General features: G+C 37.0%; 1 protein-coding gene across 1 annotated transcript in view; it reads left to right on the forward strand.

Moving 5' to 3' along the window:
* Window positions 1-25,546, forward strand: part of ARFGEF1 (ADP ribosylation factor guanine nucleotide exchange factor 1) — a 98,647-nt gene that overhangs the window by 28,881 nt on the left and 44,220 nt on the right. Inside the window, exons 2-9 of the mRNA XM_042785879.1 lie at window positions 1,791-1,821; window positions 6,032-6,188; window positions 7,276-7,422; window positions 17,776-17,955; window positions 19,529-19,802; window positions 20,349-20,462; window positions 21,097-21,269; window positions 22,372-22,505. Of these exons, the coding sequence (XP_042641813.1) occupies window positions 1,791-1,821; window positions 6,032-6,188; window positions 7,276-7,422; window positions 17,776-17,955; window positions 19,529-19,802; window positions 20,349-20,462; window positions 21,097-21,269; window positions 22,372-22,505 (1,210 nt within the window). The remainder of the gene's footprint in view (window positions 1-1,790; window positions 1,822-6,031; window positions 6,189-7,275; window positions 7,423-17,775; window positions 17,956-19,528; window positions 19,803-20,348; window positions 20,463-21,096; window positions 21,270-22,371; window positions 22,506-25,546) is intronic.

The raw sequence follows: 25,546 nt of genomic DNA on the forward strand, positions 1-25,546 counted from the left end.
AACACCTTGTGTCATTTTACAGGCAAAATTTGCTAATATTTCATTGCTGTTATTAATGGGATTACTATCTAAGCAGAGCATTGGGATTTGCTTAGTTTCTGTAGTCTGTGTTTCATTCTGTGTTCAAAATAATTGGGTATTGGGCGAGAATCTGCTCAGTTTTGTCGCTTTAGTTGGAAACTGAATTTGGAAGCCATGCAGCAGTTGTATCTGTTGGTTGGTAATGTTCTTTGTTGGACAGACTTCAGAGCATCTCAGGAAGGAGAGTTTCTGGGTGTGAATGCTAAGGTGGAAGGTAAAATAATGAAAGGTGTGTAGATGCTGGAAGGGAGGAAGAGAGTTTCATCTTCCTGTTGCACAGAAATTTGTCTTCAAGTGCATAAACAGATCAAGTGTCATAACCTGGTAGGAAGACATACTTTCCTGAAACATTTCTGACTGTAAAATTTGTTGTTAGTATTGTTACTTATTGAGGAATATTGACTATCTGGAATATGGAATTATTTTCGTGTTTTGCCTAGTCCTGGGTAGCACAGTTTTGAACCCCTTCTGGACTAGCTGTTTGAACCAGTCACCTGCTAACCTCTGGGTTTTACTGGGGTAAACAGGAACATCAGTCATATCAGAAATAAGACTTAGTTTTTAGGTTGGCATGCACTCCTTATGTTCACTTCTCTTGATGTTGAACAAGTCTATTAGTAAACATATTTGATACGAGTGATTTGCGATAAAATACCAAACTTCAGAATCTGTGAATCGGTATGATTGTGTGAAATGGTAAATGAGGGTTAGGACACAGACAAAGTGTGCTTTTGATGCCTAGAGCTTAGTTAGAAATACTACTTTTTTTTTTTTTGGTCAGAATCAATCTATGCCACTAGTTTAAAGCATGTACACAAAATTCAAAATAAAGTGTTGGTCTTAATTGATTGCAGTTTTGCATGTTTGAGCAGGACTTGGTGTTAGAATGGATTTCCCAGAATGATTATTTAGAATCTATATATACTTGATTCTGTACATTTTATTTCAAGAATGTATTCCTACAGCATTGGAAATCCTAGTCTTTGCAGAATTTCCAATGATTTAAGTGTGCCAAATAACTAGTAAATACCAACAAAAATACTCTCAAAGATGTTTCCCAAAGCTAGTTTCAGTAATTTAAAACTACTTTCAAAATGTATGGTAAAAAATGACTTAATGTCTTGTCAACAGCATTAAACTATTAGTCCTTCTGTTTTAATATATATTAAATCAGTATGAAATAGAGGCACTGCAGACTTCCCCCCCCAAGTGATTGCTATGGTGTCTAACCCTGTTTAAAGTTAAAGATAACTGTTAGTCATCAAGGTTTCATGTAAGAATCCATAATGGTGTTTTTTTTCTTATTTTTCTGTATAATCCACATTTAGCAAGCAGTATATCCTTTATTGATAGATCAATAGTTTTAATAATATTTGCATTTTCCTCCTTATTTCTATATATATGAGCTGTGAAGAGAGTTTACCAGTGTCTTGGCAGAAACACTCTAGGGATGCAGTGTTGGCATGACTGGATGCAAATTTAAGTATTAAGTTTTGAATATGGGTTTGTAAAGTAATTTTGATACAGTTTGCAACCAATACGGGTGAAGAGTAGAAGCTTTTATGAAACTGCTTATAAACATGTATTCTCTGGTTTAAATTCAAATACTTGCCTAAAGAGTTTTGCTTTCCAGTAACTTTCAGTTATTTAATTTTGTATTTGTGGTTATGATACCATTTCTATAACTATGCCTTTGTTTCATTTTACAGAGGAAATAAAGGCTGAAACAGAAAAGCAAAGGTATGTGATAGTTCATCATATTGAGTGATAGTGCTTTTAACTTCTTAAAATGTGTACCATACTTATTCTGCATTGGGAGGACAGGCTCTCTCTGAAAAGCATTTTCACTATATTTATAAGGCTGGTGGTATTTGGAAACGGGCTAAAAGTGCTGCTTCTGTGACTGGCTCTTATGGTGCAAGGCACAGGGCCTGGGAGTAAGGGTGGGTGGTAGTGTAGAGGGAGCAGTGGGCAAGTTGGGTAGGAGTGGGGATCAAGGTTAGAAAAGGTCTTTGTGGGTGGCACAGAAAGTAAGTCTTGGTGGAGGGGATTGAGTTGAAAAGGCTCTTGAAGTGGGTTCAGGGCAAGGGGAAGAGCCTGGAATGCAAATAAAAGACTGGAACTGTGAGTGGTCAAGGGGAGGAGGTTGGGGTGAGGAAGTGGGAACGGGTAGAAGAAACTAGTGTAATTTGAAGAGACAGTGTCTGAAAAGGACCTTGTTAGGGAAAGGGTGTAGATTTCTGGAAGCAATTCTCTACAGGTAAAAGTAGAAGCCAAAATTGACATTCGGCACTTTTCTGCTATCAGCAAGTAAATGTTTTAAGTACTGGTAAACTGTGGAATTCATTATTAGTGTTTAATTACATATTCCACAGGATCTTCTTCCTCATTCAGTGTACGTTACTAACCATGAGTCAGAGCTGTGTGGTGAAGACTGTTTTTACCACTTGTTGAAAGAATTGAAACACTAGGTGAAACTGATGATGAAAGTGTTCTTATGGCTTAAGCGGATGAGTGCTGCCTGGGGACCTGCATTCTGCCCTGTAACTGAATTTCTGGTTTAGGCAAATCATTTAAACCACAGCTGTCAAAATTGGCTGCTTCATCTCCTGGGTATTGGAGCTAAAATGTACACGTTTTGATTTGGAAAAATATAAGCACTTCTAGCTGGAAAGGAAGCCAATGGGAACTTTGTTTTAGAAGAGGTAAAGGACAATTTAATATCAAATATCCTGAAAAATTTAGTCTCACGGTTTATCAAATTGGCACGTGAAAATGATTCTGGCAGAGTCACTGTGCTTCAGTTTCTATCAGCGAAATAAAGTCAGTGCCATCAACTCATAATAAGTCTGTAAAAATGAATTTAATGTTCATGTAGTGTACAGAAAATGTTGCACCAAGCACGACAAGACAGTCTCAGAGGGAAAGTAATTTTAATCTCAGGCAGAAAGTTTTGTAGTAGGTTTTACTTAGAGTAGTATAAATAGAAGTCCACATTGTGAGGCACGATAAGAAAAAAATGCTTAATGCTAAATATTCGGTGAGGGATATTTGTTTTGCAGACTGAATAAGGAAAAGTAGTATCCGATCCTGTGGTTAAGTACCATGCTAAAACTAATGACAGTGCAGAATGATATTGATCTATACAAGTATGGTTCAGCCATTTCTGAATTTTGGATGCTTAAATTCTCTCCTGTTAATATCTGAAGTTGTAATTTTTGGGGTATAATGTATATGTTTTACCTGCCTATGTACATTTTCTAGATAAATTTTGATTTCTTCAGTGATGTCTTTATTTTGACAGTAGCCTTTCGCTGTTATGAAAGCATTGCCAGACTTGGAAACTGTGAATGCATTTGCTTTATTCTTACTGTAGAGTCAAATTTTTTAGGTGTAGTAGAAGAAACTTTTTCCCAGCCTTAGAATAGTGAAATCTATTAGTTTATCAAATTATTTTCATCTTATTTTTGTAATTGAGATTTTAATATCCCAACAAGGAACTTACAGTGATAATTCTTTAAATTTTTCCAGTTCTTGTTCAAGGAAACTGATCTCACAGTTAACCTGGGATGCATTGAAAAACAGATCATTTCTACCTCCCAGAAATTTTGCATAGAAAAATGCTTCTTTTGTTGTTTGTTTTTTAAACAGAACTGGTGTTTAGTAGTGAGGTGGAGGGGAATGGAGCAGAAAAGGACAGGCAGATTTATGTAACTGTTACACAGCAAGTGCTGCCAATTTAATTAAAAAAATTCATTGTTTGATAATACCTTAGCTTGATTCAATGGCTGATACATAAATATCAGCATATATCATAATTCTCATGCTTGGTAGATCCCTTGGTGGAAGAAAGTCTTGTTGGCAACAGTTTCACAGTCTCCTGGAAAAAAAAAACAGCTGAAATAATTTCTTTGCTGACATCAAGAAGAAAAAGACCTTTTGGGTTTCTTTTCTCCCTGATCCCTGCTGTCCCCTTCCCTTCCATCATCAGCAAGGTGATGAGCTTGGGTTATTTTTCCAGAGACAAACGAAGCATCATCTTCCATATTTATTGTTTTGGGCATTTTTTAATAGTTTTCAATCAAGAGAAGCTTCAGGCTTCTGCAGTAGCTTGCTATGGCATGGGTTGTTCATTTTCAGAATCTCATCATGGTGTGTTCCTTGTTTCTGAAAAAAATCTAGCTTTATTTCCAGAGTGCCTTTTTTAACCTAATTTTAATGGTTTCAATAGACATAATCGCTAGATGAAGAACAGTCTTGTCATTAGACATGAGCTAGCGATACCACCCTTCCATTCCTCAGAGAAAAGCTTTTATAGGAATTTCAGAGAGGTTTAAGAACGTGGAAGAATCATGTACTTCCTCTGCAACTTACCTGATTTGGGTTTTGTCCAGAAGAGCTCTGTTTCCAGCAAAACAATATTGGGCAATAAATAAAGTTACTCATCCAACAGAAAAACAAGCCTCTGCTCTTCTTCAGGAAAGAAATAGGTAGGGATAAATCCTTAAACCTTCAGAAGAGAAGTTACTTAGTAGAAAGTAGAATCTTAACACTAATTATTCACTCTTAAGGCAGAATTTAGGTGCCCTTTATAACCAGACTAAACGAGGAGGGCTGTTTGAATGTGGTACCAATCCAGCTTGCTCCTTGAAAAGCTGAAATTAATAATTTATCATATTAGTTTAAGGCTCTCTTCATGATGCGTGGGACTGCATTAATTCCTTGGATTTATAATAAACTCTTAGCAGTCCATTCTTCTACTCCAGCAACATGAAAAATTTATATTTTCTACCATTTGCAACAAATGCATAGGGCTTGGATTTGAAATTAGTTGTTCTGTAAAGATCTATTTGAATTACTGCAAGTATTTTGTAATTCTTCATTACAGAATATGAAGTTATGCTCTTTTTTTTATTATTATTTAATAACACTTATAAAGTCTGTGTAAGAAAGTGTAGCTTACCTTTTTTGTAAAGTTACTTATGTGTGCAGAATAAAGGTCAGGAATTCTTTATATAAAGGTGATGAGCTATTTTGTGAAATGAAAAATCCAAACATCTTGCTTTGAGTCAAAGGCAAACTGCATTGATGCGCACAAATTAGTGAAAAATTACCCATTCTTTATTGTCCTTGTTGGCTAAGTATTAATGAACATGCCCTTTCTAAAGGTGCTGTAAGCAATAAGACTTGGACAGCTAACGATTTTCTCAAGTTTTGTCCAATTAGTCATTTCAGATACATTTCCCAAGTGAGATACATTGGTAACCACTGAATTCCTTAAATTCTTTGGTGTCATCTGAAGCACAGATAGAGCAAAGTTTGTTGTCTGCTTTGTTTTGTTTTGTTGGGATGTGTGTGGTGTTTATTTGTTTGGGTTTTTTTTTCCCCTGAGTGTATCCAGGATTGAAGTTCAGATATGATTTAATCTCCAAAATAGATGTACTTTCTCTAAAGTACTGAACCAAACTGGTATCATAATACAGTAGTTGAGTAGTTCTTAATTTCCAGGGTCATTAAAGTTTTCGGCAAGCTGTATTTTTATCTGTTCCAGTAGTAACAGACGAGACTTCTCTCAGAATTATCATTTAATGTGGAAATGATACTGAATAGATTTCCCTTCTTCCCCCCTGCTTTCACCAGCCAAGTAAGGGGAGTCTTTTCCTATTTTCAGAGGAAACAAGTCTTTATGCCTTCAAACCAGCAGGGACCACTGAATATCCACTTAGTGTGCAAATGGGTCAATTTGCCTGGTCCATAAAGGAGACAGATGAAGTATAAAAGATGTTAAGAATATTTATACAACCATATTAGCATTGTGTTAACTTCATAGTTAAGTTACTCTTTCCTAATGTCAAAAATTTTCTTGATATTTTATTTCATTCATAAACACTGGTGGTGAGAACTATTTGTGTGATCGCTTACAGCATTCTAATACAATCACTCTGTTTAGTCCCCCTCATGGAGAAGCAAAGCCTGGTTCAAGCACACTTCCACCTGTGAAATCAAAGACAAGCTTCATTGAAGCGGACAAATACTTCCTCCCATTTGAACTGGCATGCCAGTCGAAGTGCCCCAGGATTGTCAGTACCTCTCTAGATTGTTTACAGGTCTGTATGAAGAGCTTTAACTGTCAACTAGAAAATTGTGTTGGTCTGGAGGGGAAGTACAGTTGTATGTAACAAATAATGACTTTTTTTTTTTTGATTACTTTATTGCACACACAACCAAATTTAATTTATTTCTCACAAAAGGTGAACGTATCTTACTTACTATGTAGTGCATGTATGTGTTTATTTGTGTATATAAGTATTACCACAGTTACATGTTTGGATTGGTTTTATTATGTTAGTGTATAACTACCTATTTTCACGTGTATATCTATGTGTTGAACTAACGCAGCAGGTATAACATGACCAAATTCATTTTATGCTATTTGTAATTGCGGTAAGTATTTTCCATTTGAAAATGTCTAGTCTCTCAAAACTCAGAGGCCCCTGTAATGTTTTCAAAACAAATTCTACAGCATGGAATTTAGCCATTCACTACTTCTGAGTAGCCCAACAGTGAACTCAATATCTTTACATTCACAGGCATGTGCATGCCGGGTATGCTATCACACTATGATACGTTGCCACTCTGAGTATTTTTAAGTAGGTGGGCCATGGAGATTTACAAATACTCCCATTCCTGAAGTGTTTGGAAGAGGATTTTGTTAATTTTGCAATAAATTCCATTTCAAAGTGTTGAAGACCTAGAGAGAGAAAGGGATAATAGAACACTTAAAATCAGAAGATAGCTAGTTGCTTAAATAGAAAGCATTTGCAGCTGGTTTATCAGATATTAAAAACATTTGTTGTATTGACTACATATGAAGACTCGTGTGATGTGAGTTAGCTTTTAGAATCCTGTTTGTTTTAAAACATTGTTAACTGATGAACAAAAAGCTTTAATGTTAAGCTTGCTGACAAACTTTGTTTTTCAGTTGGGGAGTGAAAATTGAATAAATCTGGAGGACGTTTTAAAAATATCGTTGATGTTTTATGAGACTTGGGGCAAAATGTACTGTTTCAATTATTCTGTGCAAGTTAGAGCTATCAAGTGAATATGTTTATTATAACGAAAAGCTGACTTATTTTTTAAGCTTGTATTTATGGTTTTGTTGTTTTTTTCTTTTTTTTTTTTTCTTCTCTCCAGAAACTTATAGCATATGGGCACTTGACAGGGAATGCTCCAGACAGTACAGCTCCAGGCAAAAAATTAATTGATAGAATTATTGAGACAATATGTGGCTGTTTCCAAGGCCCTCAAACAGATGAAGGCGTTCAGCTACAAATAATAAAGGTAATATGATTAATACTTCCAGTATTTATAGTGGTGACAGCAGGAAGACATTCATGGCCTCAGAGTTCAAAAGCAGAAGTGTTTAATTTGTGAATGTAATGGTAATTTTAAAATATTTTCTTGATTCTGTTTGTTTGAGATGGAAACTTCCCTACTCTCCTCTCCTTACTCTCTCCCATTGCATTTTGGATGAATTCATTGTTTGACCTGAAGTCTTGTATGCAGACCACTGGGTGGAATTTCATTCACAGAAGACCTGTGGAGCTCTCTAATTGTGAGGGATTACTATCAAATATTCCTGCACTCCCAGTGGGGAGGATGGTAATGAAGCAGCAGATTTTGAAATCCATTTTGGAACTGTTTTATGAAATGCAATTAGACCTGGCAGTCAGGCGTTACCATGGTAGCTTTGTGCTGCTGTGTCATAATCTTTTGCTTGAAGGGAGGTCTAGGGTTTCTTTCCATAGTTTATATAAACGTAGCATGTGGAGTATCTACAAATAAGTGTTTCTGGGGAACTGCAGCAGTTTTCTTATTACACCCATTAATTATGGGTATTTATTACAGGAAATTATTATGCCAGGTAATAGAAGCTAGCCACCTAGTGGAAATACCATACCCTACTCCTGTAACTAGCCTTTGACTGTGATGATGAACAGTAGTGAATACAACTGAAGTTAGTTAGGAAGAATGGAGTGTTGTTTACCTTGTATTCTTGTGTATATGTTTCCTGGGGTGTTGACACTTCTTGCAGATTGTATTTCCTTGTTTTACTGCAAAGAATTGTTCTGCTACTCCTTTTCATAGCTCAAGTCTTCCTTTTTCTTGACACTCCACTTCTCCAGCAGATAGTTGTTACGGTTGTTGGTTTATGCTGCTGCTGTCTAGATTTGTTGTTTTGCCCAAGCGTTTAGGACATTTTTCATCTTGAAAAGGGAAGATTTTGTCGATTTAAACTTTCAGTGGCTGAAACCATTAAATGTCCCTCTTGCTGTAATACTATCTCTCTGCATGCTTTCTTATTCCAGTCCTCCCCGCCTGAAGGGGGTTATCTCTGTGCTGGTATTCATTCTGTCCAAAAAAATAGTTGAGGAAGTAAATTCTTCCAACAATTGTAAAATTCATTGAGCGTGTAAATTCATTTAGTGCCTTAATTTTTTTAGTATTTAGACGTAGCTAATTGCCATGTTAGAATGTCTGGGAAAACAGAGAGGACTGTTCTGGCTTTGACTCCATGTTTGTCCCGTACACTAGACACTATAAAAAGCAACAAAATTAGAAATAACCTTAGGAAAGACCAGAACTTTTGACTTGCTTTGAGGGAATAATGAAACTGTTAAGTCAGTTGTATTCTCTGAGACTTCACAACTCTTCAGTTCTCAGCTCAGAGTTGACCCCACTTCTCCAGTAAGGTTTGAGAGATGGATCATACGCCTTTTCAGACTCTTTTGTGGTCCTAGTGGTTAGTATGTTCTCTGAAAAATTTTAATTCCATCAAGGTAGTTAGAAGGCAGGGGACCTGGGTCTCCCACTTTCTGTGCTGGCATTCCTAGGCTGTTACTCACAACATGAGCAATGCTGCCACGGGGCAGCTGCATCACCAACACCACAGGAAAATCTGAGAACCTTGATCACTCAGACACCTTCCTACCTACCTGGAGGGTTATCTGGGTTCTGCATGCTGAATGGATGACCCTTACATAATGTGCTGCCCTCAGCTTGAGATCTGGGAGCTGGTGTTGGGTAAGAGTTCACATGTGCTGCTGTTTGGTAGTTACGAGATGTCTTTCTGGTGGCGGAGTCATCTTAAGCAGGTTCCCAACAACTGGAGCTGCTTAGGCATTCTGAAAATACCTGTGATAACTACCAATGACATAATCTTGCTGAGACTGAAGAGTGTAATTTGCTTCTTTTTAGGTATTTAATCTTAAAGGTATGTCTGGCAGTAGTTCTGACAGTTGGTGGCCAGTTTAACTTTTCTGCCGCAATTTCTGCTTGCTTGTTCTCATCCCTGTAATCCCCTCATTCTTCGTCTGCAGACTCAGTGATGGATAAGACTGGGAAATTGGCCTTTTCCTTCCTTCTTCTTGTAGTTTAGATTGGTGGGAAGCCATGCAAGTTCTTGTTCAGTTGTTACGGTGGGGATTGCTGGGGCAGAAAAAAAAGCAAGTAATTAGCCTACTGCTGCCATTGAAAATTGTTTATTCAAATTATGTTTGAAACAGCCTGGCTTGATTGAACCTTTTTGCCTTTAGGCTTGCTCTGCTAGGGCTGCTATGGCGTTTGTGGTGTGTGTGTGTGCAGACTTCCTGCTGACACCTGCAGAGGTTTTAGTTGAAGTTCTGTTTACATTTCTTTCCTGAAGAACTACATTTATGACACAAATTAGATTTTTTTTCTTTTTTAAAAATCCATAAGGAAAGAATAGGTTTGAGGAAGAAGGATGGGACATGAAATCAACTCTTTATCTGTGTTTTCTTTCCTTGGCCTGCTGTATAGTAAGTATTTGTTATGATCTAGATACTTTGAGAGCTTACCTTGCTCATGTTTGGCAAAGAAAGATTTTTGTATGTGCTTGATAGCTGTAGTTTGAAGAGTTGAATGTTACTTTAGTGACTGCTTTCTGAGTCTTACATATGCAGTAGACTGTTCATAAGGTCAAGTCCTGTATGTGTCTCTTTACAACTAATCACGCTGTCGGCATGACTGGTGCTCATGGAGGAAGGAAAGTTGAATCAAATATTGTTTGCACAAGTTGCCTTTTGAAACTTAGCTGAAAATAGAGGACAGCTCATTGTTGGATTACAAAATGGGAAGACTGGAAAAGCTAACTAATTCTGAGGAATAAGAGAATGATGATAGGTTTGAAAGAACTTTAAAAAAACTTGTGTGAAAACAGATTCCAAATTGAGAAGACTCGGAGAAAATACTTCTTCAGTTCCATATCCTGTTGTGTTTCAGTAGTGTGGAATGCTAGCTAAGTAACGTAATAATCTAAAATTGTATGTAGTAGTGTATATATCCTATGAAAAGATTGTAGAAAGCCTAGTTCCTCTGCTGAGATTAAAATCAGCTGTGGCTTCTGGAATGATTTGAGAATCAAAATAATGATGCAGGAAATTTTATTTCCGAATCTTTGTATTTTGCGGCTTTCATTTTAAGTTAATGGCTAAGACTGGTTAATCTAACCTGAAAATGCTGTCCTGTCAGTTTGCAATCTTATTTTTTAGAGAAGGATTACGTTTTCAGAGTTGGATTTGGAAGTAGTTCTGTTTTGTAGAATGTAGAATATATACCCATTTAATTCCATATTAGAATCTAGTTAATTTTGAATGCCTAACTTTCCAGTGATAAAACTAAATAAAACTTTATATTCTTTATATTTTCTTCCATGAGAGAAACTGGAACATAGTTCTATTCTTTCTGCAATGTCCACTGTCATAATCCTTCAGTATGTTTTAGGGCTGGTAACTGACCGTATGCTTGTGAATATGGATTGTTTTCTTAAAATTGATGTTAAGTAAAGAAAAAATACTACTTTTAATCAAATACTAAGTGATAATTAATGATCCGTTATTACTGAAATCTGGTGTAGAATCTAAGACATGACATGTAGATCATTGTCTTGACTGTGAAAACATGCTGGAAACAAACACTGGGGTGGGGTTTTTTGTTTTTGTTTTTGTTTTTTTTTTGTTTTGTTTTTTGGGTTTGGTTTGTTTTTTTTTTTTTTTTAATACCCTTACAGTGTATTTCTGTAGGTCTTCAAAGTTTAGTTTACTAAGTTAGGTAAATGTAGGTGTTTTAAAGCTATGGTAAATGTATAACATAAATGACTGAATAGTTTGGAAATGATAAAAAGCAGGAGATAAAATTATCACTTGCTCACAAAGAAAATGTTGCTTGGAGAACTATAATACTGAATTCTGTGTGATTTTTTTTTTTTTTTTTTTTTTAGTGTCACTTATATTGAAAAATGATTTATCTGTGAATATTTGTGTTATTTGGTGTATTTGTTGCTTTGTGGTTTAAGGACTTGTCTCCTCCATTTTTCCAAAAGTTAGTCTACAATAACACATTATTTTGTGATAATGTTCAGTCTTCAAGTTGACTTTTCAAAAAATTTGATTATTCAAAAGAACCCTTATAGCCCTTCTCAAAGAAAATGGAATTACGTGGTTCCAGTAGCTAATACGCTAGAGAGAGGTGTTAGGGCCACTGTGTTTTATGTGCTGTCTCAAGTACTGGAGTGTTCCCAGGCAAGTGAGTTGTGAGTGTTTTACCCAAAATAAGCCAGTGCTGATCAGATGACGGCTGTGCTGTGTCATAAATCTTCCAAAGATCAGATGATCAGTGTTGGCTGAGAGGAAGAAAAGAATGATCCTGAGTTCAAAACTAGGTTTCCTAGCTAGCCTGTATGTAGGTGCATCTGCCTCTTGTGCATTTTTCAGTTCTCCTGGTTGTACTTTCTTTCACCATGGCCATTCTGTTCTTGCAGAATATTTAGTGTGAGAGGAGTGGAAAGTTTATGGGTACAGATAGATGCTGGATGTTTTTAGTAGAGAATTAATGTCAATTTAGTTTACTTCCTAAACTATATTTATTTTTCCTCACAAATTGTGATACTTTTTGTACTGTTCCAGTACAATCATTTTACATAATAGGAAATTCACTGAATAGGCAAACATGCTTCAGGCTAAAATTATAAATACGATGGATATCATACAAAGATACAGTAATCTATAACTCAAGAAATGATTCTGAAGATATTTTTCCTTTCCCAAACCCATCTGATGGTTGTTTATAAAAATGAATAACCGTTATTTAGAGTAACTAGGTAGAGGCATAGAACAATAGGGTCTTTCTGAAGTACAGAACAGTAGGTGTGAAGGCCTGGAAGGAAAACCTAAGGAAACAATGTCACAGTCAGGGTGATAGTAGTTTCAGGACAAGGAAAGCTTCATGGCTGTTGATATTTTTGCAGGCTTTGTGACAAAGAACGCTTTTGTGGAAGGACCTGAAGTACAATGACGTAGTGCTAACAATGTTTTTACAAAGATTTCCTTTTGTGCCTAAAGAACAGCAAAGGGGAGGAGTACAGTAAAGTGGTAATCGTCTCTCCTTAGCTCCCGCTGAAGATACTGGATGAAAACATATGAACCAAGTGTGACCAGAAGGAGTGGGAACTCAGCTGCAAAAAGCCTCACGCAGCAAATCTTTACCGTGATAGAAAAGAGCAACCTAATGCTGTGACACCATAGTTAGTCAAGCCACTGAGGTAGCTTGCTGTTCTGACCTCCACAGAGAGGCACTTTTCTGTCCAGGCTTTGCTCCCAGACATTGTCCTACCCTGTCCATTTTCTGACATGCATTTATACACTGAATCAACTAAATTCACTTTTAAGACAAAGTAAACCCCGAAACCAAACACCGGAAAAGCACCCGTGTGTTTTTTTGTTCTGTTGTCATTTTAATTGTATTAATGTGTTGCCATTAAAATAGCACAGGTGGCTTCGTGCTCCGAACCAACAGGTCTGTAAGCACTAAGAGTGCATGGCTGAGAGGAAAGCAGAACTTTTGTTCCCCCTCTCAAGGACATGCATTGCTGTGTAGCAGTTTGAGATTTTGTGTAATCCTTCTTAACTGGAGACTCTTGCTGGGGTGGTTACCTGTTGCTCACCTGTCTACCCTCTCTTCCTTCTTGCATTGGACCTAGTAACTGTTTGGCCACAGAGTAAGGTTGGGGAGTAATCTGACAAAAAACGATAAAGTGAGAAAGGGGTGGGGTGTTAATTTTCGAACATCTGAGTTGACAAGAGTTTCAGAGGAACAGGACTGCTGCTTCTGATTGTAACCTGTGGTTTCTCGGGGTTAGCTGTCACACCAGTTGTGGTAATGATGTTCTCTTTTATGATACAGAATGAGGTGATGTTGTTTAGGACATGCTGTCAAATTGAGCCATAAATGGAGGCTGCCAAGAGGGAAGGATGTTGTCAGAAAGTAATTGTAAAATACTTCTTGGCTCATGTTTGTTCTCGTATTTCTGCTAGATTGTGATAGTAGAGGAAGAGAAACAGCATTGTGGCATGAAGTAGGCATGACTAATAGCCTGAGGATGGCTCTAGATTGGAAGGAATATGAAAGATATTAGCAAAAGATCAAAGTTAAAAATGCTTATCAGTGTACAAACACTTATAACAGTCATTAGGGTTCATTGTCTCTAGCACCTGAGAAGGAAAGAAACCCAAAGAAGTGACTGTCAGGACCTCTGTAGTCAAGTTAAAGTCTTTAGTTGTTAGGTATCTACAAGGAGATGCCCTGCTGGAAAGACTGATTTCTCAGTCTACAGAGAAGATGTAGTTATTCAGTGAATTTAGATTAATATGTTAAGGAGGTATGTCTGTGTGTGTGTGTGTGCGTCAACATTTCTTCGCCTCCACAACCCCCTTATCAGGTGGTGTGAAAAGAAGGAAGCTCTAGTAGTCATAACAAGCATACTGAAGAAACTTAGGAAATTCAGGCTGTTATGTCAATTAAAACAAAAGAGCACATAATCCATCTGCAACCTTGCCACCTTTTTCTACTAGCAGGCATTTTCTCCTGTTATTAAAGGTTGGGGGAAAAAACCCGTAAGACTTTATTAAACTGAGATGGAAGTTAAAATTGGACTTTCAGATACCAAATTCTTAATCACCTGAATTTAACAAGGAAACAGAAAGTGACACAAAGGAGTAACTTCATGAATGACATAGCTAGAACAAAAGAGGGGGAGACTTGATCCCCCCTGGCCCCCTGCATCTTTTCATTAGCGTTCTAAATGCTAGGCAGCAAGAGACCTTATCTTCCAAGTGAGAAATGGTAGGTGGTTCTTAAACTGATGTTGTGTGTGTCTTAATGTTACCTTTTGGAATTGGGTGAAAGAAATCTTAACTAAATCTAAATACGTACTGTATTGGGCCCAAACAGTAGTGCTTTGGAAAAAAGTCTGTCTGTTTATGTCTGGGCTCTACTTGTTTGGCTTGTTTTCAGGAGTTACTGATTTTATTTCTTTAAACTCACACAAAGTTCTTAAAGGTTAATTCTGTCACAGAAGTATTAGTGAAAGATAAAAGCAGCTTTTTGTTTCAGCCTTTCAGGACTTTATGACGCACAAAACTTGAAAAAGTAGAATACTACAATATGTAGAGGTCTGCAGCTTTTCCAGCCAGGTCAGAGAGTGCAGAATCTAATCACTGGGAGCTACCTACCTTCAGGGTGATCATGTTTTCTCCTGAGATATGTAGGAAAGAGTTGGAGAAGTCAGCAGAGGTGTGATTGATGTGAGTAGCTTTGGGGATAAATTTTAGAGTGAGTGGTGTAGGGAATATAGATATGTTACCTCATCAGAAGAGATGTGCAACTCTAATTAATGGGGTTCAGCATGTTTTAACTCAGTACCTGCAAGTCTCACCCCCAGGAATTCCTAGCTGTAAGGTAGAGGTAGAACAGTACAGTATTTAATGAAAGATAAGTGAAAATATATCACACAGAATCGCGTGTGTAGGCCAGTGTAGAAGGTGTTTGTATTAAGGGGAGAGGAGAACAGACAAATGGTGATTGGTTTAAATGTGCGAATAGGTTTTGGTGGCTGATTGATTAATAAGAGATCACAGAATAGAGTCATAGAATGGTTTGGGTTGGAAGGGACCTTTAAAGGTCACCTAGTCTAACCCCACCCCCTGCGATGAACAGGGACATCTTCAACTAGATCAGGTTACTCAGAGCCCTGTCCAACCTGACCTTGAATATTGCCAGGGATGGGGCATCTTCCACCTCTCTGGGCAACCTGTTCCAGTGTTTCACCACCCTCATTGTAAAAAATGTCTTCCTTATATCTAGTCTAAATCTACCCTCTTTTACCTTTAAAATCATTATCCCTTGTCCGATCACAACAGGCCCTACTAAAAAGTCTGTCCCCATCTTTCTTGTAAGTCCCCTTTAAGTGTTGAAAGGCTGCAATAAGATCTCCCCAGAGCCTTCTCTTCTCCAGGCTGAATAACCCCAACTCTCTCCAGGAGAGGTTTTTCATCCCTCCGATCATTTTTGTGGCCCTTCTCTGAACCCATTCCAACAGGTCCATGTCATCTTCCTTGTGCTGAGGGCTCCAGAGCAGGATGCAGTATTCCAGATGGGATCTCAGAGCAAAGTAGAGGGGCAGAATCAGCTCCCTTGACCTGCTGGCCATGCTTCTCTTGATGTAGCCCAGGGTATGGTTGTCCTTCTGGGATGCAAGCGCACATTGCCAACTTGTGTCCAGTTTTTCATCCACCAATACCCTCAAGTCCTCCGCAGGGCTGTTTCCAATCCATTCATCCTCCAGCCCGTATTGATTCCGGGTGTTGCCCCAACCCATGTGCACGACCTTGCACTTGGCCTTCTTGAACCTCATGAGGTTCACATGGGCCCACTTCTTGAGTTTGCCCAGGTCCCTCTGGATGGCGTCCCATCCTTCAGGCATGTCAGCTGCACCACTCAGCTTGGTGTTACCTGGAAGTGTGCTGAGGGTACACTCGATCCCACTGTTTATGTCACTGATGAAGATACTAAACAGTACCAGTCCCAGTACAGACCCCTGAGGGACACCCCTTGTCACTGATCTCCATACAGATAAGGCACTGGATTTTGTTACAGCTTTTATATGTCCTCTTCCCTGAATGATATTTCCATTAGCAGAAGCAGGGTATTGGTAAATTCTGTGGATGTATTGAATTGCAGCATACAGGGTAATAATTAAGGATGGTGATGAATTTCAATTTAGCACTTCTTGGTTTCTAGAAAGCCAGTGACATGTAAATGGAATTTTGAGAGGAGAACAACAGTACCGGTGCTTGGAGGCTTAAGTTCCTTTAACAAAGCCATTGTCTACAGTTTACCCACCTCTGTGATTTCTTTTCTTCAGTAGGTTAGGAGTTTTCTGAATTAATGTTTTTTTCCTTTCAATTTCTGATAAAGAAGACTTCTACTAGGCATTTAGGCAGTACTGCTTTGTAGGTTGTAGTGTGAGATGTAGCTGTAGTGGTCATGCAGATAAGAGTGTATACTCACCAGTAAGAAATATAAGTATAGTCCTCTATATATGTACCTCCCTGTGTCCACTGATAAGAGAACTGAGGCACCACGGGTAGAATAAGAAGGGACCTTAAGCAGACTGCTTATCTAGGAGTAGAATTCAGGTCTCTTCAGCAGCAGCTCAGTGAAGTGGGTCTTTAATTTCCTTTTTCCTGTTAAGCTGTACAGTGATTTTTCAAAGGGTTTGAGTGAGCAATGGATACTCTTTGTCCATTTGTTGGTACCATGTGTAGACAGAGGTGCTGACAATGTCAGTAAGAGAAATGAGGCATGCTTTGATGAGTAAATTACACGACGCTTAAAATAACTTGGTTTTAAGCGTGATAAATTTACAGAAGTATGAGCTTTCCAGTTCTTTCCTACTTACCTTAAAAATCCCATTAGATCATTAACTCTGTCCGTCTTTAATGCATAAAATTCCTTGATTTCTTCTACTTGGAGTACAATGATCAGTATAAACATATTTGTTTTGTTGCGGACCAAGCTCTTCTTTCCTTCCACTCGCCAACATGCACCTGACAATGTCTTTACACCCTGTCCTCAGCTTTCATCTGCCTCTATTTCTTCTCTTTAGTCCAGCCTGCTTCTACCTTGCATAAAGATAATGTCTTCCTTACTTCTGTGTTACCTGATCTTTTAGAGGCTTCTTCGCCATTTTTTTTTTTTTTTTGGTAAAAGAAGAGAAGCAGATGCTTGCTCAAATTGAAAAAAAAAAAAAAAAAAAGAGAATTTCTACAGATAGAGTAACACAGTATTCTAGAATCTACCCAACGGGTGTTTAGAAAGGGTATTTCCCACTTAAAACTGTCTTATTTCAGACTCAGTGTTTGTTCTGCACATTTACATTTATTTGTAAAACAACTTTGGGGCCCTTTGACTTGCTTTCCAGATTTTAACAGGTAGTCTGTTGTTCATAATTTGTGTCTAGAAAATTCTAGGATTACTTTTATTAACTACCTGTCTAATAACTCGGTTGGTTACTTCTTGCTGTTATATGCTATGAAACATGTATTTCCTAGATATGTCGATTAAAAATACTCTCAATTTAATATAACTGGTATGTATGATGTTCCGATATGTCTACAAGAGTACATGGGAAAACTTAATTAAACTTCAGTTCAAGATATGTACTTAGTTATACTTTAAAAATAATCCAATTTTGATACTTACTCATTTGGAAACTATCTGATTGACAAGAAAAGTTCTGAATGGAAAATATATACCTGTGTGTGTTTGTTTATTTAGGCTTTGCTCACTGCAGTAACATCTCAACACATAGAAATCCACGAAGGAACAGTGCTACAGGCTGTAAGAACATGTTACAATATCTATCTAGCAAGCAAAAATCTCATAAATCAAACCACAGCCAAGGCCACTCTAACACAAATGCTGAATGTCATTTTTGCACGTATGGAGAATCAAGCAGTGAGTATCTCACTACCTTTGTATGGAAACTAGCTCTTAAATTCAGCTTGAGAGATTTGTTTTGTCATTATTACTAAAGCTTTTTGGCTTTCCTAACTCATGTACTTTTCAAAAAGAAAAAGAGTCTGGTATCTTACACTGTTTGTTTCATGTTTTGTACTCTTGAAATAGGTGTGAAATGTGGTTTTGGGGAGTAGAGGTGGTGTATAGAATTTAAGCTTCTCATAGCGGTCCTCTGTATTTAATGGGTGTATTCCACTCCAGTTTCTATTGTCAGGCTGTCAAGAAACGCCACACTACCTGAAAAAGAGTGCATATGAAGTACATTAGTGCTAGTGAAATGCTTTAATGTTGCTGTGATGATAACACTGAAGAAATAATCCATAATAATAAAAAAAAGTCTTAAAAATTAAAAGGCATACTCAAAAAAAACCCCAAAAATAAACAAACAAAAAACCCCATGTAATCATTTACCTTTTAAAACATTTTAATGTGTAGTAGTCACTAGCAGATGCTTTCATGTCACTGAAATTGATATTGTGAGTTGTCAGCAAGGACCCCAGCATATGCTGTGCTTTCTGCTGCTGATAATAAAGGTCAATAAGGCAAAGTAATGGTCCTAATTCTATTAAAAAAGAACCAAACACCCAAAAAGGGCTGAGATCGTAGTAGCCAAAAAAAAAAAGTAAAAAAACCTCAAACAAACACAACGAGGGGAAAAAAAAAAAAAAAACAACGACAACAAAAAAAACCTTTTGGTAAACGTTAGGCTCTGCAGAGATAGAAAGATAGAAAGCCAGTCCTTAGAGCATTGCCTCAAAGGACATCACCCTTTGGTTTGACTTTAATGACTGTTGTCTTAATCCATTAGACAAGTTACAGAAATTCTTCCCTTTCTGGGGGTTCCAGATCAAGGAACCACAGAACTAAAATAGCCTTTGCCTTACAGTTTTAAATACTTTGCCTTACAGTTTTAAATATGATGATTTCTTTCAGAGGACTTGTCTTCTGTAGTCTTGTGGAATTGCTGCTCCTTTCAGTTTGAAGTCAGGTTTTTGGTTTTTTTTTTTTTTTTTTTTTTTTTTTTAACCTTCCCCTGCATCCTTAGTCACTTTGCTTTTTCTTTTTGTCTTTCCCTCAATACCACATGCTTGTAGGGTAACAGAAGACTTGTTAAGTTCTCCAGTGTATTTCTCTTTGTGAGAGCTGCCTTGATGTTTCTCCATGCAGTCCTTGTATGTTGTCACATCTGGCTGATCTCCTTACAGAGCAGGCAGACAGCGCTTGGTCCTATGCTGTGTGTAGTTTAGTCATCCCTCTTCCACAGTGAGGGTACAGTTAAGTGTAATGTGCATAGCTGGGAAGCAGCCTTCTTGCAAAGGTTTATCCTGTAATACTAAAATTACTTAGAGCAATACAGAGGATGCGTTTGTCTTGAACTTTTACAGCTTTATGAAGGCACTGTGTAAGCAGACACAATAGAGATTTCATGTTTCTAAACTAACATATACAATATGTATGCAGATCATTGTTTTGATAGTGAATTTCTTGTGTGATTACAATGTTTTTGTAGCTCCAGGAAGCCAAACAGATGGAAAAGGAAAGACACAGACAGCAGCACCATCTACAGCAGTCTCCAGTAAGCCATCATGAGCCTGAGTCACCTCAGTTGAGACATATTCCAACACAGACTGATCAGCTGTCCAAAGAACATGAGCGAGAGCTTGACCACAGCACAAATGATATGGACAAGAACCTTCAGGAAGATATAGAGGCAGAAAATGGATCTGATATTTCTAGTGCTGAAAATGAACAGACAGAAGCCGACCAAGCCACAGCAGCAGAAAGTAATCAGTGTGTATTTCTGTTTCATGGAGGGAGGGGAAAATTCTATAAAAAGAAAGGCTTGAGGATTGTCTTTTTTTCTCCCTCCCAAATCCAGAGTCAGGCATATATTTTCAAATAGTTGACTAATATAAAATGGCTGTTGTCCTTGTTACCACTGTTGAACTTTATCACGAGTATCCTTTAGTCATACACTCTGTTGTAGTCACTGTAGCAAAGATTCCTCTTTGCACCTATGTAACATTGTGAAAATTTTTGAGAATAGCATCTCAAAACCAGTAAGTTTTCAGTGTTTAATGTACATAAAAATACAAAATTGATGTCTTTTGTCGGCATAAGCCTGTGGATTAGCTACCATTTACAGGTTAAACACTGGAATGTTTATATTCTGCAAATACCATTTTCAAAGCATCCAAACGCAGCTTTTTTTAATGTATACTCTATTAATAGATTTGTAATTGAATTTTAAATTATTAAATTCAAGTAAAATATCCCCTTAATTTCTGAGTTTCTCAATAATATGTTTGGGTTTGTTTTTCTTTTTAAAGATCTTTCTAAAGCTGATGGAGGAACATATGATGGTGAAAGCAATGAGTGTGAAGAGAAGGCGCAAGAAATTGTAGAAAGTATTGTGCAGGAAATGGTGAACATAGTAGTTGGAGGTATTATATTAATATCTGTCTAGTCAATAGCAACTGCAGTCTGAATCTTGACATTAAGAATTATTTTAACACTTCTGAATATTTAACTAAACCATCATTATTTAAATAACACATGCTGAAGAAAACAGTTTCAGTTCTCTAACCTTAGCTGTGCATTATTTAACAGTAAAATGGACAAGATTTCATACATTCATTTACACTCTGTATTGGAGACTAATGTTCTCTTTAAAATATGAATTCTTGTTCCTTTTTTTTTCTGTTTTGTTTCCACATAAACTCTTCACAAATGGGCCTGTCCCTGTAGTAGCAGTGTAGCACTACATTTCAGTTTGTTGGAAAGTGTGTATTAAATCAGTGACTTTTCTTCCCCTCAATACTTTTTGGAAACTTGGTAGAATGGTGAACCTGACAGCGTAAAGTTACAAGTAATTTTTTTATTGTAATTTTCATTATTGGAATTAAGAGTATTTGGAATTTTTTTAGTTATATAACGCCATGTAAATTCTGCCTTAAACTCCTCTTTATGATACTTCGCTTACGATTGTTTTAGTATTTAAACATTAGATTTAAAAGCTCTTTTTAATTTGCCTTCTTATATAACGTTTGTTTATAATCTTTACATCTTTTCTGATAGATATGGAAGGGACTGCTGAAAGTGCAGGTGGTGATGGCACAATTGTAACATTAGAGGATGGCAGTGACAGTGAAAACATTCAGGCAAATGGAATTCCAGGGACTCCAATTTCTGTTGCTTATACACCATCTTTACCTGATGACAGATTATCTGTCTCTTCCAACGATACTCAGGTACAGGCAGCTGTAAATTAGGAAATCTTGAAAAAAGTAATGTTTTAAGTGTTGTCAGACACTTGTGCAGAGAGTGTTTAATAGAATTCCATAAAACAAGTTCCATGAATTTAAAGTATTAAGTCATGTTCTAAGCAGTATTCTATTCTAATGCACAATTTAAGTTAATTTTTTGTAAGTAAATTTTGCATGTGACGCTTTCTATCCTAGCATTGTTTTAGCTGCCCCGTAGAACGCACTGTAACAATATTAGAGACCTCAGTTTCGTGTTTTTTGAAGTGCTCCTGAGAAACTGTAAAACTATCGTTCAGTATACATAGTGAAGAATATAGCCAATTGTAGACATACTTGGATAATTTCAGTATGTTCTTCTCAAATGATAATTAGAAATCTCAAGCCTGTAGCATGACCTTACTGCTGTGATTTCAGAGTAGTTTTATGTGTGAGAAGATCTGATTTTCATTAACAAAAAAGATGTGAAAATATGCTCACTCGTCGTATCAGATATTGTTGTACCAGCAGTGTCAACTGACAGGATATCTGCTGTCAAAGTGTACTGAGTAATTAGGTTTGGGAATAATAGATTTTAAGCTTAAAAAGCTGCAGTCACATATGCAATACAAATAGAAGATTAAGATTAGACGTGTTGCTTATATAAGAAACAACAATATAGAATTGTAAGAACTTAGTAGGAGGGGTATTATACCGTAGAAATTTTACCAAATGTATTATGCCACAGTTATGTAATTACTTGCATTCTATTAAAATGTCAAATTAAAAAAAAAAAAAGTAGTTATCTACTGAAAATGTCTGAAGGCAATTCACTGTAAGGTACCTTACTTAAACTTGAGCTACCTAATTTCATGATAATCTCATGAATTCTGACTTTTTAATGAGATGGCAATTTTTATTACTGAATTTTTTCATTTTAACTGGACAGCAGAATATTTTGTTTTGTTTTAATTTAGTCTTGAGACCATAAAGCTATAGTGAATTAGTTATATTTGTATAATATGTTAACTTCTTGTTGCTAGGAGGTGGGGATTTCCCTACACACCCTGCTAATGCAAAATGGAATACTGAAATATGTTAACTTCTTTAGGAATCTGGAAATTCTTCAGGACCTACCCCTGGTGCTAAGTTTTCCCACATTTTACAAAAGGATGCCTTCCTTGTATTCAGGTCACTGTGTAAACTCTCCATGAAGCCCCTGTCAGATGGACCGCCGGATCCAAAGTAAGTAGAATTAAGAGTTCTCATAATGAATCTTTTCTATTTAAATAAAAATAAATTATTTAAATAGTTTTGAGAGTCGTCAGTTATTGAGAAACTAATGGTATGGTAAAAAGAACGTAGAAACTTTTAAAAGGTACTTTTATGTCTTAATGCATCTTTTGTATGTTAGATGAAAGCAACTGTTGCTACCCATGTAGCTGTTAAAAGTTTCTTAAGTCCAGTGCTTCCCTTAAGTACATCATGTTCTTCCTAGTTGCTCTGTGTAACATTTTTCAGAAGGGATTATAAAGAAGGTCTTCAGGTGTTTCTGGTCTCGACTAATGTTGCTCTGCTTTTAAGTAATACCTAGGTTCGCAACCGTTGCTGTTTATGCCCCACAATTTCTTACGTCTCTTGCATATCAGGTATCCAGTACACATACCCAACTCTACTTCATCTTCATATAAGCTCTTCACTTTGAGCCGATACTGGTTATGATAAATTTGTGATAGTGTTTCATTCTTTTCCTCAGGTTGGATGCTTTTGACAGCCTCCTTAACCAAAACACAAATGTTTTGAAAACAAAGTCTTTATTTGGCTATTTTGGAAATCTGGGCCTCTGACTGAAGATACTGTGTTTTCAATTTGGCTTAGATTGTTCATTGTAAACCAAAAATAAGTATTCTCCCCTATAGATGGGGGCCAGTATAAGTTAGTTGTAAGTATTGGCAAAGAACTTTGCTTTTCTGGTAGAGTTTATATGCATCTCCTTTTGCACATTAGGAGCAATTGGTAATAATTTTCAAGAGGAATGCTTTTTTTGTTCCTAAGATATTAAAACTGTAATATGACTTCTGATGATAGTCGAAGGTCCAGTGTTCTTCAAAATAAAATCAGTTTTAATGTTCCAAGGTCTAACTTTAAATCAGGTAACTTTAAGACAGTTTAGTTTAATCACTGGTATGCATTGTGGATTTAATACATCGAAAAAGAATATGATGTAGGAAGGGTTGTGAGGGGTTAGTCTAGAACCTGTTCCAAATTATTATCTAGTGATGCACTATGGAAAGTCAAGACATTCAAGAATGAAGACTGAGGCATGAGGTTTTCCTTCCTATTTTTGAGAATTTCTCTTCCAGGAAATGCCATGAAAATCCTGTAATTTTAGTCAGTTCTCTGAGACTAAGACTGTCCATTTATTAAAGGCTTTAATAGATTAACTCCCTCTGGAAGAGCAGCAGTAGCCATTGAGGCACTTGTAGTGTCTCATCTGAATCCATGGAGTCCTTGATGTTCATATTAGAACTGATTAAGCTCTTCATATAGGACAAGTTGGAGTAAATTGCATTTAGCGCAACAAGAATTAGCTGCAAAGGCATTTGAATACGTCCCATGGTTGGAGAAGTGCCTAGAATTTATCAGTGGTTCTGAGGCATTGATGGCTTTTTGAACTATTACAAACATGCTGTGATTGAAAGAGGAGGCAGGGGATATCTGCAGCATTTTAAAAAAGTCTTATCTGCCTCTTTAAAAGTCATCTTTCCAGTGAAATTGGCTATGAAGTCTTTAATGAAGATATTTTTAAATTTTAGGTAACTGGACATGGAGCTTTAGTTTAAAATCACAAGGCTGGGAGTTGAGATCAAGGTTTTGCTTCCTGGTAACCTGCTTAATGTCTTTATCTCCTTTTTTTTTCCCTGGAATAAAATAAGATGGGGAAGACATGTCTTGAAGGTTCACTTACTAGCTTTTAGTCCTTAAACTTGTTTTAAATTAAGTGGGTGTTACACATCATACAGAATTGGTAAGGCCAGCAAGTTAAGACTTGTCATGAGCACACACTTGCTGAAAGTAGGCAATATTTAATATTTCATTTATGATTGAAATTTTCTTCATATTTAAATTCCTATATTTCATAGCATAGTATGGTCTGGCCCTGTGCTGTCTGCACACTTGATACAACGTGGTGCAAAAATCAAGCCTTTTGCATCAAAAGAGATTGTTATGTTATGTTCCATGCATCTGTGCAGTGTCCGGAGCCAGACATATTCTTGAAAAACTTTTAGAGAGAGCTGTTTTGGGACATTTACTTTGACCTGCAGCCCATTAGGAGGAATGGGAGGAACAAGTTCCTCACTTAATTTGACTGCCTCTGTTTTGCTTCTCAGCATCATCTTCAGACAAAACGTCTAAGTTTGAGATTATATTCTATGAGTTTGAAATGTTTGCAGATTGATTCTCCCCTATCCCACCTTTTTTCCCAGTGTGCAGAAATCGTTGAGTTTATTTGCAACATACTTGTTACTAATTCGCACCGTTGGTTTTAGCTAGACTGAAATGACCTCTTTTTAATTAAACTCGTATTTTTGCAGTATACAGCAAATATCCAACTGTGTGTGTCACGTGTTGACTTGAAGCACTCCTTACCGTATCTGGGCTGTGCTGTATGAAAAACTTCCTGTCGTTGTTCCTTATGTTTCATAACTGTTGTCTGTCAGTGGGTGGTTGTTCAGTGAAAGCTGCAGACTGTTGTTGAGAAAGCTGTTTGTCTATACCTGCTCATCAGAAGAGCTGTGTATCAGGAGTCTGAGGAGAGAATGCTTTCACCCAGAATTCTATTTGAATTGCATTATATTTTCATAGATGCACATTTACTTTACATTTTTGTGTGTATGTGCTTTGGGGTAGGCATTTTTTGTCTCTTTTTTTTTTTTTTTTTTTTTTTTTACAAAGCATAAATAGTAGCACCGATCTGACATGAATTCTAGCTTACTTCAGTCTGTAAGAAGCATGATGTTACCGTGGAGCACTTGACAACCCTGCAGTTGCCTGACTTTAGTATTGCCGTGCTTGAAATAGATATGTTATGTATCTTAGCTGTTGTTGGAGTGGGATGGGGCCAGTGACTGATAAACGATGTAAAATACTGTATTTGAGAAAAGAGATTTCAGTGCTGGGAGGAAGTAGGTCAGGCAGTACAGCTGTTGTCTTTATGCTACTTCAACTCTCTTTAATGCTGGTAGAAATAGAGGAGGAGGAGGAGGAATTTCCACATTTTGGTA

The sequence above is a fragment of the Tyto alba genome, unplaced genomic scaffold (genome assembly GCF_018691265.1).
Source record: "Tyto alba isolate M040663 unplaced genomic scaffold, T.alba_DEE_v4.0 Super-Scaffold_9, whole genome shotgun sequence".
In the NCBI taxonomy this organism is placed as follows: domain Eukaryota; kingdom Metazoa; phylum Chordata; class Aves; order Strigiformes; family Tytonidae; genus Tyto; species Tyto alba.